Below are 11,617 nucleotides of genomic sequence, written 5' to 3'. Positions count from 1 at the left end.
TGAAATTAAAACTTTACAAAAAAGAAACTACCAATTTTACTATTTATCGAAACGAAAATGTAGTGGATAATATATAGCATATATAGTTTGTTTAAATATTTCTTTATACATAATTAGTTATAAACAACCAATTAACTTAATAATATTTTTTTAGATCCGAGAATTTCTTTAATCTTATTATTTGTGAGACTGAACCGAGAATTTCTTTAACCTTATCTTTGTGAGACTTAAACCTTTAATCATTAAATTTTATATACTCCTAGAAGTTTTGCCTCTGTTATATAGCCACCAACCTAGGGTTGTTCACGAGCAAACCAAACTGATCAGATCTTTGCTCGTGCTCGGTTCGTTTACAAACCGAACCGAACCGAGCGTTTTTTTCAACCGAGCCAAAGTTGAACGAGCGTGTTTCGATCCGAGTATTTTTCGAACGAACGTCGAGCGAGTATCGAGCGTCACATAACAAATAGAAAAGTGACGATGGACTTGTTAGTTTTTAGAGTAAAGTGCAGTTTTCGTCCCTAAGTTTCATCCAATTAGAACACACATATAAATTTATGAAATAACAATGAATAGAAAAAACACTTAACTGGTTCTACTGAGATCATCTGAGCGGAAAGATAAATTGTTGATCGATTGAAGCAGACCTTTGTTCTATGAGAAGTTTGAAATCGAATGAACCGATTGAAGCAAAACCATAAGGAGTTGGCGTCTTGGCGACAAAGAATTTGAATAATGATGTTTGATGCGGGGTTTTAATTAAGATTATGTACTTTTGAATTAAATGGCGGGTTGATACTTGAGTATCGATCGACGCTTCACATTTCGGTATTTTGACATTTTGACTCAATTATTCTGGATTATTAGACAATGGACTATTGTTATCAACCTTCAATTCTCTAATTAAATGAACTCTATTTGGATCTTGGACCAAACATTGTTACTATGCGCATCTAGTTATTAAATAATATATATATATATATATATATATATATATATTAAAAAATAAATGAGCCAACCGAGTCGAACCGAACTGAGCGGACCTTTGCTCATGCTCGGTTCGTTTCAAACCGAACTGATCCAAACCGAGCGCCTTTTTCAATCGAGCAAAATCGAACAAGCAAATTCCGAACATTTTCCGATCGAGCATCGAACGAGTCTCGAGCGTCGAGCGATTTGAACAGCCCTACACCAACCTAATGGGTAATGACAACTTAGGGGTTGTTTGTTTATCTCTTAATGAGGCTCTTAACGGTTCAGACCTGTTACTGGTTCAACACTTAATGGTTCAGACTGTTTGTTTCGCAAGCAAATATTGAATGACTAAGACATTTGCATCTGAATGGTTAAGCATTATAGTGAGTCTGAATGGTTAAGACCTCTAATCTGAATTGGTCAGACATTTGCCTAGAAACGGTTAAGCATTATACTGGCTCTTAATAGTTTAGATCTTTTATCGGTTCAGCACTTAATGGTTCAGACCTCTTACTCGTTCAGCACTTAACCATTCAGAAATTGTCAAACAGCCCCCCTTAATAATAAGTATAAAGTTATTTTGCAGCATATAAAACCTCTGAGAGGGATACTTACTAAAATTTGCATTTTATTTATCTATTTCTAAAATTCTGAATTCGAAATTTCCAAAATATATAACTCATTCAATATATAAGGTAAAAAAAAAAAATCAAATACAAATAAGTCTTAACATGTTCAAGGTGAAAAATTAAATAACATTTTTTTCCATCTAGTTAAACATGATTTCTAGTTGAAAAAAAAAATGAAAATAAAATAAAATAAAATTTTTATAGTCATTCTAGTAGAGTAGTTATATATATTTTTTTCCATAATCCATTGATTGATGATTGATCCATGTTTTACCAGCCCAACGTTTGTCACTTACCAGCCCAATGTTTAATCCATGTTTTACTGTTTATTGTATAAATTTTGTGATAGGCCCAATACTTGGTAATCTACCGGCCCATTAGCATGAAAGCAGCAAAAACGAATGTGCTGTTATTGGTCTTGACACCGAAACCTGACAGGTCCGGTCCTCGGTTCAGGGGCGGATTCAGCCCACATTTATAGGTTCCCAGGAACCTATGCGTTTGGAAAAAAGGGAAAAAATTAGTTATAAACTTTGTAGAATTTAGAAAAAAAAATAGTGAGAATTAAAGAGAACTAGAATTACGACCCGCCGCATTTGCGGCGGGGGTTATTTAATTATAACTAAGTCGATTTAGGACCCGCACGTTATGTTGAACTTGTCAAACGGGGAAAAAAATAGACAATGTAAAAACGTTCGCCCACACACGTACGCTGAGTCGTGTTAACTCGTAAAATTTAGAACGAAACGTAAAAACGTTAAACCAAAGACGCACATTGCGATGTGTTAAGTCACAAAATTTAGAATGAAGCATAAAGCGAAAAAAATTGCTGAAAATGAAAATTATAAAGGACCAAAGTTGAAAGTAAAAAAATTTGTGAGGATAGATTGCAAACGATAAAAAGTTTTGGGATAAAAGTAAAAAAATCAACTTTTTTTAAAAAAACCCCCAAAGCCAATGCTACATAACCATGTTTTCTTTGAAAACCTCCAAAGCCAAGATTACAACACATATATGCATAAATATGTTGCTTCTTTATAGTGTTTTTAATAACTAAGTTGATCAATGACCCACGCGTTGTGACGAACCTGTAAGATGAAAAACAATAGACGTAAAAACTTTGAATTACACATGGACTTTGTGCCGTGTTAACTCGCAAAATTATGAACAAAACGTAAAAACGTGGAACCACGCAAGCACGTTGCTCCGTGGTAACTCGTAAAATTTAGTACGAAACGTAAATCTAAAATTTGCGAAAGATGAAAAGTAGAAAAATTGTGAGATTAAATTGTAAAAGAAGAAAAGTTTTGACTTTAAGGTGAACAAAATCAATTTTGTAAGTTAAATTTGTAACAAATAGAAAGAATTGGGTTAAAAAGTAAATTCTCATTTTTTTTGAAAACCACCCAAAGCCAAGGGTACAACTACCCAAAGCTTAAAGATGTTGCTTATTTATAGAGTAGATAATTTACTAAAAAAATCCCATTAGGATAAAATCCTGCATCCGCCACTTCCTCGGTTTCTTGTTTTTCACATTCTTTGGTTTTCCTTCCATGATCCCCTATTCCCTAGCTAATTCCATAATCTGGAAATCATTTTTGTTGAGTATATAAAACTATATAATTACCAAAAAAAAACATGGTTGAGGATCGATCCACAAGTAGCGGCAGGTCCGGGATTTCGGACCATGTGGTGGCGGACTATCTTGCGATGTGGGTGGAGTGCGTCCACTATTGCTTGTGTGTTGGTCTGTGGACACAAACTTGGTCAGAACTCAGAACCACTGAAGTGGGTCCCAAATTAGCCCTTTGAAGATTTTTGTTTCAAGTACACCCCAAACGATTATATGTGCTAAAAACATTAATTTAACACAATACAAACTACATTCTCAACTCAAATTGTATCACTCTCATCTCAAAACATATCACTCTCGTCTCATATCAACCCAATTTTTTTATTAAAAAAAAAACCATCAATGATCAACTCTCATTCCAACAATTGTTAAAAACAACGGTACAAACCCGAACCCTAACAATCCCCCCCCCCCCCACCACGTCTTCGGACACTCAATCGTCCGAGACGTCGACTTCGTCACCGGTTACTACTCCAACCTCTAGAACAAAAAAAAGGAGAAACAAGTAGACTAGAGTTCTTCTAAGCCTTTACAATACACAGATGATTTAAGGAAGAAGAAATTTTAGCTTGAGCGTTTTTTCGCATCTCATGTCACTCCAATTAAGGCAACAACCAAAAAAGCAAAGACTTATGGGCTCATGTCCACGCATATTTATGCAACAAAACTGGTACTTCACGCTCCGACTTAAAGTCACATTGGCACATGATAACAACTCCTACCAACAAGTTGAGTTTTTCAACCGCTAGCATTGCGTCAAGACAAGCAGTTGTTCTGATTATCAAGTGATGAGTCTAAGTAAAAAAGAGTTCCAAGAAGAAATGCTTTTTGTTTTTAAGTGTGAGCATGTGTTCCGTATTGATAAAAACGAGCCAAAATGGCACGAACCGGTCCCACTCAAACCAAAGAGGACTAAGACATCGAAATCGAGCAAATATAGCACATCTAATTCCAGTGAGCACACATTCGTCGTCAACCTTGGTTATAATGACACTTAGCTGTGATTCATGATTTCATGATCAATCTTGAGGACGATTTTGAAGAATTCCCTTATCCAATTGGGCAAAAATGGCAAAGGCGAGGTCGAAAGCAAATGCAAAAGCAAACTCGATGTCGACACAAGAACAAATTGATTAACTCAATGAGGAAATATCAAGATATATGGATAAACAAGATGAAATAGTGAACATGTTCAAATGTCATATGCAACAATTTCTATTAAAAAGGATAAACGATAGGAAATAGCGGACATGTTCTAAGGTCATATGCAACAATCTATTATCTATTATCTATTATCTATTATCTATTATATATAATAAATGAAAAAAAATTAGGGCCACGTGTTAGCCTGTGGTGCAACCTCAACTTACTTTTGGCGGGAAAAATAGTGGGTCACTTTTACTTTTATATGGATCTTCCGCGGTGCATGTTATGACCCGAGTATATAATTGTTAAAAAAATCTAAATCCCTCATTCTTTTCATTCTTCCAACTTAAATCCCCCTCCTTTAGAAAACCCTAGATTTCCCATTGTTCATCATTCTCCTGCTTCAACCTCTTTAATCCATCAATCTCTACCGTAACCCAATTGATTTAACCATCAGGTACATAGTTAGTATTGCTCATTTTCTCGATTTGAAACCCTATGGTTGACTCAAACGCATTTTCCCAATTTGAAACCCTCTCGAAAACATTCCTCTGTTCGAATTTGACCACCGTTTGTACTCCGACCAAGTCTTGTCGGCATCAATCGGGATGGGGTTTTACATGGGAATATGATATTGTAACCAAAGTTGGTGTGGCTTTACCTATACAGGTTGTGTAAATTTTGTTTTTATATAAATCATTGCGAAACACGTGTTGCTTGATATGTATGTTCAAAATTAGTATATATACTTGATATAAAGTTTCAATCTTTTTTAGTTAATATAATGTTTTGATTTCATACATTTTATTTTGTAGCTCAGTTTCGCTACCCTTGACTTGGAGTTGCATAGTAAGTATGTTCGTATGGCTTTAGAAGGGCAGCCTACTATTGTTGTGGATGATTTATTTGTTGTGGATCACTTCATTCTAAACCCGCAGACAAGAAGGGTAGCACCGCTATTCATATGGCTACCAGGAACTGTCGATCAAAGGTATTGCAAAAGAATTGGTGATACATTTTTTTCATTTTGTTGCTTATGACATCTTTGATCTTTGTTACGTTATAAATGGTAAATTTAGAGGTGGTGAAATGGACCAGTTTTCATTTATTAGGTAAATGGGTCAAAACAAGTTCATGCCAAAATGCACCTTTATTATCATAACAACTAAGTTGTCTACTTGTCGATTGCATTTTCTTCGTATCTCATTCGGCCGATTGTTTACTAGCCAGTACGTTTTTCATATTTTCCGGTACACTTTTTACCTTTAACAATCATCATGGGTAAGCTAATATTACTAATTTTAACGAAATTGTTTTAGATTAGCTTTTTTTATTTGCATCGAAACGAGTGACCATATCTTTTTGAATTGTATGGTGGCCTAGGTGTTTGGTGGAACATGGCGATGTGGCTGACGAGCCATTGTTATAGGTATTATCTTCTTTTTTACATTATATTTTTGTTTCCTTTATTCATGTATAATAAAATTATTCAATATTAACTATCAAATCTTGGTATATAATAGAAGTTTGACCAATTATATTTGAATTTCAAAATCACAAACGTAAGTATTTAGGAAGTTGTTACATATTATATTTGAATTTCAAAATCACAAATGTAATTATTTGGTAAGTTGTTATTGATTGTTTCATTTATTGGTTCTCTTCTACCCATAATTTACAATTTTATAGTGCATACTTTCCTTTCTTTATATATAATCAAGTCAAATTAGGAGTAGATCTCAGTATATAACAAATACCAATATAGAATTAATATACCTTTTTTGCCTTTTTAAATACCAATACCGAAAAATTTTAAAATTTAAACAAACCTTATATATAGTGATTAACAGTAGGGGTGTTCAAAATCGGATAATCCGGTTTTCGAATATCCGAAAATCGGATATCCGAAATTTCGGATAGTGAAATATTGACATCCGAACCCGAATCCGAAATTTCGGATATCCGAAATTTCGGATTCGGGTTCGGATATCCGAATATCCAATTTTTTATTTAATTTTTATTTTTTTATTATTTTTTAATATTTGGAACCAGATTTTTCGGATAGTTTCGGATATCCGAATAAAAATTTCGGATATTTCGGATATTTTTCGGATATTTCGGATATTTTTCGGATACTTCGGATATTTTTTCGGATATTTTTCGGATACTTCGGATATTTTTCGGATACTTCGGATAATTTCGGATATTTTCGGATATTCGGATATCCGAGAAAAATAAAAATTAAATTTCCGGATATTTTCGGATAATCCGATTATCCGAAAATTCTCAAAATCACTATCCGAATCCGAATCCGAATTTTCGGATTATCCGATTTTCGGATATCCGAAAATTCGGATATTTCGGATACGGATTTTCGGATATTTCGTATTCGGTTTCGGATTTTTTTGAACACCCCTAATAACAGTAATCATTCTTTACATTTAATTGATTGTATTCTTTTTAAACATTGAATATTTACATCTGGCAAGAATTTTATTTTCTAAATTTTGCTTATTTGTTCCATGTTACTTTTGTAATTGTCAAGACATTGCTTTCTATATTCATGTATCTAATTGTTTTTTTTTTCCTTTGGAATATTGAAATGAATGGCACAAAGATTAGCTCTCTTAACGATCTTAATGCCTTTTCAAACAACTACACCATTAAGGTGAAGATCGTTAGCCTTTAGAGGAAAATGACGAATGTTAACAAGAATCAAACTTACCGAATGGACATGATTTTCATGGATAAGATGGTATTGTAAAACGAAAATTAGATATCCTGTTTTTTACTAAATTCTTTCAATTATCTTTTGTAGTTGTAGAGGAATGACCGGAATTGGTCATTCCGGGTCGGTCAAATCCGTGATAAACACATTACAAATATACATACAAATTTTGAACCTCTTTCATCTAATGGCTGACTCTTAACATTCCCGCTATAGCTTCGGATCTTGAAAAGGGCATATTAAAGGTACACCCAATTCCATCTTTCCTATAATTTTATTTTTGTAAATATAATTAAACTATAACCGGGGCCCGCAATCCGGTTATAACTTGGATCTTTGTTATTCTTTGTTAATTTTTACTAAGGGAAAGGTTTTGGCAACTCAAAGGATATGCATCTTCAAAGGGACTCGACTATCTTTAAATTGTATTTCCACTTTGTCACTAATTTATGTAAGATGAGACTTTGTATTTTGTTTTGTTTGTACACTTAATATTTATCTAATTAATTTTCTCCAGCCCGGGAAGCAATCCCGGGTGATAACCTAGTTTCTATTAAATCAAGACATTGAAATGTCAAAAATTGTTACTAATACAATACAATTTCTATTCATAACTTTTGTATTATATTATAGTTATTAAGAAGGATTTAAAAAGAGATCGATCAATTAAGATAAATCATTGAAGAAACATTGAAATGGGCCTATGTGGTCGATACAACAGCCGATTTGTGTATTTGGAGTCGATTTGGGCCTATGGAGTCGATGGGACAGTATGACTGTAGTGTGTCTAAGCAAATTAATCTAAAGAAAACCTTTATAAATTAATGATGTTAAAATCGAAATATTTTATTAATTTAGCGAAATATTATTATATCGTTAAATTAACAATTTATTAATTTAACGTTTGATCTTTAAATTTCTAAGTCCAATATACATTCACAAATTAATTGAATTTGTCAAGTTCATTATTTTTTAATGCACATTTTTTAAGTGTATTGCAAGCGACAACAACTCTTCACAATTTTTTTGTTGAAATACGATAAGACAATGTCCCAACTCTTATGTGCAATGAGGAGATTTAAAAATGAACTAAAGATAGATTTGAAGTTCAACAAAAAAAATTACTATTTGTTACTAGAAAATCTTAGAATTTGAAATCTTTTAGTAATTATTAATTTATAGTTTCACTAGGTTTTTACTCGGGATTGCTTCCCGGGCTCGGGAAACTTAGTTATATTAATTACTATTTGTTACTAATACGACCACATTACATTAACCATCTCATTCGATTCAACAACAATGTCTTCAAATCACCGGATTAGATCATGAACCCATATTAGAGGCCAAACAAAAGCACAACAGGACCACATGAATAATATCATTTCCACTTTTACTTCAATGCACTTACATGATAGGGTGATTTGGTATTTTGTAAAAATGTTTGTTTTTTGTACTTCTTTACAAAATAAAATGTTGACCAAAATTCAAACAAATGTTGACCAAAAGTCAATCAGATGTTGAGCATAAACACTGATTCTATAACAACTGACACTACAGACACTGATTATATTCAAACTACTGATACATAAACACTGATTCTTCATTCCACTGTTGTAATCTAAGCACTGATGTTGAAGTGCTTTCTTCAAAGGGTGATCAGACCTTGAATGGACAGTGCTTTGATTTTCAACAGTGCTTGGATCCCATCAGTAGTTTGAGCTTTAATCTTTATGCTTCATCAGTGCTTTGACTTAACAGTTGTTTACGAGACCAATACTTAGAGTATATCAGATGTTGGAGCCACTGTCAAGGGGAAAGCTTAGTGTAAACACTGCTTATTGTGGATCTTGTTGTACTGAACCAATTTTGGCTTTTATCATATGTTCCTCTGTAGGGTTCAATCCCAACAATCTCCCCCTGGAACAGATGATGCCAAAACCATTCATTATTGAAAATCTTCTGCATCAGTCAGCTTTTGCTGAGCTGTCATCTTCAAGTGCCATTCTCTTGATTGCCTCTTTAAAATACACAGCTTCTTGCTTTTTCTCTTCTGCATCAGTCAGCTTTTGCCTCTTTCTTTGGTTTAACATAATGACAGAGGTATCTGATGATGTGAACAGTGGTTCAGAAGTGTGGACCTGCTTCTTTGACTTGTCAATGGTTTTGTAATCAGGCTTCTTTGGAAGGCTAGGATCTGTTTCTCTCCTTTTTCTCAGCCTTTCATAAGCTTCATCAGTGTACTGCTTTGTCCATTTTGCTATGGCCTTGGCAGTTCCAACCTTTGCATCAACCAACTCTTGTTTCTTTCTTTTATACTCCAAGGTAAGATCATCAATAGCCTTTTTGTATTTACGCCAGTTTGCTGCTGACCTTTTCATGCTTGGATCTCTTTTTTTTTCTTTCAATTCTATTGAGTTCTGTCTTGAGAGCAACAAGTGGCCAATCTTGGAATTGTTCTTCCTTGGCAGGGTAGAACTTCTCACTCATGATTAGTGCCAGAATGTCTTTTCTCAGATCCTTTTGCAGGCCAACTTCTGGTGGTAAATTTGACATTTCTTTACTCAAATCTCTAGCATAGTCTTCCAGGAGCTTGACTTTGGTGAGTAAAAACTGATAATGACTTGAAACCACATTGTCATTTTCTCCTTCGCATTTAAGTCTAGCTCTTATTTCAGCTTGTCTAGCTTTTAGTTTTAGATGTCCATCCATGTTTTTTGGATCTCTAAAACCAACTAGAGAAGGGAATTTCCTTTTTGAAGGATCATCCACTGTGTAGAACTGCCTCATTTCATTCTTTACTACATGGAGTTCCAGTGGATAACTGGCAGCTACTGATGTAGTATCTGCAGAGTCATATCCTTGAAGAGCTATTGGATCTTTGATTGGATTGACCAACTTTGGAGGAATGAAAGATTGAGGTTTGGTGATTTTGTAAAGTACAGATGAAATTGGATCAGGTGCTGGTATGTCATCATCATGCACTTGAAACTTTTTTCTTCTGGTATACACATTTTCAGGAGGAGGTGTTTCTGTTTGAGGTTTTGGAGCAAAAGGAATTATGGCTTGGGAAGGATTGTTTGAAGTGGTAGGTAACTGACTAACAGTTGTTGAAACAACTGGTGTCTCAACCACTGTTGTCACTACAACTGTTGATTTATCAACAGTTGTCGTTTGCTTTAAGGCAGGTGGTGATTTTTGTGATGATGGTTTTGTTTGTGGTGTTTGAGTAGTGATGGTGTGTGTCTGACTAACAGCTGTTGAAACAACTGGTGTTTCAACCACTGTTGCCATTACCACAGATGATGTGTCAAGTCAACTGTTCTCTTCTGCCTTTTGGCAGGTGGTATTGGTGGTGGTGAACTGATTTTTGGTAATGGTGATAAGGCAGTGGATGTAGTGTGTGTTAAAATGGTAGTGGTGGTAGTTGGTTGGATAACAGATGTTGAAACCACTGAAGTAGCAACAGTTGTTTATACAACAGGTGTTTTAACATCTGTTGGTTTGGAAGATTGATGTGTGGAGCTTTTGGAAGGTTTGGGAGTTTGTTTTGTGGATTTGGGAGGTGTGGTTTTGGGTTGCCTGACCTTTCTAGTAGACTTTCTTGTGGGCTGAGGATTTTCTTGATCCTTTGGCTCAGAAGTACCCTGCTCATTCATCTCCATAAAAACTCTCTTCTCCTGTTCAAACCTTGCTTTATCCTTTGCCTCCATATCCTTTTTCACCTTTCTTTTGCATCAGCAATGGCATTTAAGGTTACATCAACCTTTTTGGAACCATCTGGCAAAGGGATGTCTGCAAGCATACTTGAATTATCTGTTGCAATGTACAGACCATCTTCATATCCCTTTTTCTTCAACTGCCTCATTTTCTCCCCCTTTTTGGCATCATTTGGTGGTGGGTTGTCCACAAAGATGATAGAGGGAGGAGCAGTGCCAGTGGTGTTAATGTGCACAAAATGCAACATATAAACTACATCAGTTGTGCCATAAAACTAACCCTTTTTTAGTACTAATGTTGGAAAAAGTGTGCTTTTGTCTTCATTTTGTATTTTCAGGATTAAATGAGCTCAAATAAACAAAAGAAGCAAAAAGACAACTAAATCTAACATAAATACAAGAAAAGGAACAAATGTGGCATGCCCGGCCTCCCCGACAGCATCTTACCAAGCAAAACAAGAGAACAGAAGGCTGAACACGCCCTGTGGTCAATGAGCATGGGGCGTGCCCAAGTGTCAGCAGAAAAGACAAAGTTGTAGAAGCTTCTATCGCCCACCACGGGGTCGTGCTCAGCGGACACGGGGCCGTGGTCAACTCTAAGATTCGCAGGATCTAGGGAAATCTTGATAGTACAGATACGCTTCTGCACACGGGGTCGTGCTCAGCGGACACGGGGGCGTGGTCAACTAATGCAGACAAACTGCAATTAATGAAGAAAGAGAGAAGGATGGACATGGGGCCGTGCCCGAGCTTCTGTTCAGCCTATAAATACGGATAGGGTTGGTTTTGG

The 11,617-nt window shown here is 35.1% G+C and overlaps 1 protein-coding gene across 10 annotated transcripts; it reads left to right on the top strand.

Moving 5' to 3' along the window:
* The first annotated feature begins 4,728 nt into the window (after window positions 1–4,728).
* Window positions 4,729–7,657, top strand: LOC110891012. 10 transcript variants are annotated; one of them, XR_004872793.1, is made up of 5 exons: window positions 4,735–5,052; window positions 5,199–5,374; window positions 5,767–5,812; window positions 7,328–7,356; window positions 7,482–7,657. XR_004872793.1 is itself a non-coding variant. In XM_035980047.1 (3 exons), the coding sequence occupies exons 1-3, from the start codon at window positions 4,882–4,884 to the stop codon at window positions 5,497–5,499; spliced, it is 351 nt and encodes a 116-aa protein (XP_035835940.1). In that variant the 5' UTR covers window positions 4,735–4,881; the 3' UTR covers window positions 5,500–5,757. The 10 variants fall into 10 exon arrangements, 1 of the variants encoding a protein (XP_035835940.1); XR_004872792.1 differs by having other exon boundaries at window positions 7,476–7,657; XR_004872790.1 differs by having other exon boundaries at window positions 7,202–7,356.
* The last annotated feature ends 3,960 nt before the right edge of the window (window positions 7,658–11,617 follow it).

This window comes from Helianthus annuus, chromosome 11 (assembly GCF_002127325.2).
Source record: "Helianthus annuus cultivar XRQ/B chromosome 11, HanXRQr2.0-SUNRISE, whole genome shotgun sequence".
NCBI lineage: Eukaryota > Viridiplantae > Streptophyta > Magnoliopsida > Asterales > Asteraceae > Helianthus > Helianthus annuus.
Note: the sequence above shows the minus strand (reverse complement) of the source record. Positions and strands in the feature narration are given on the sequence as shown.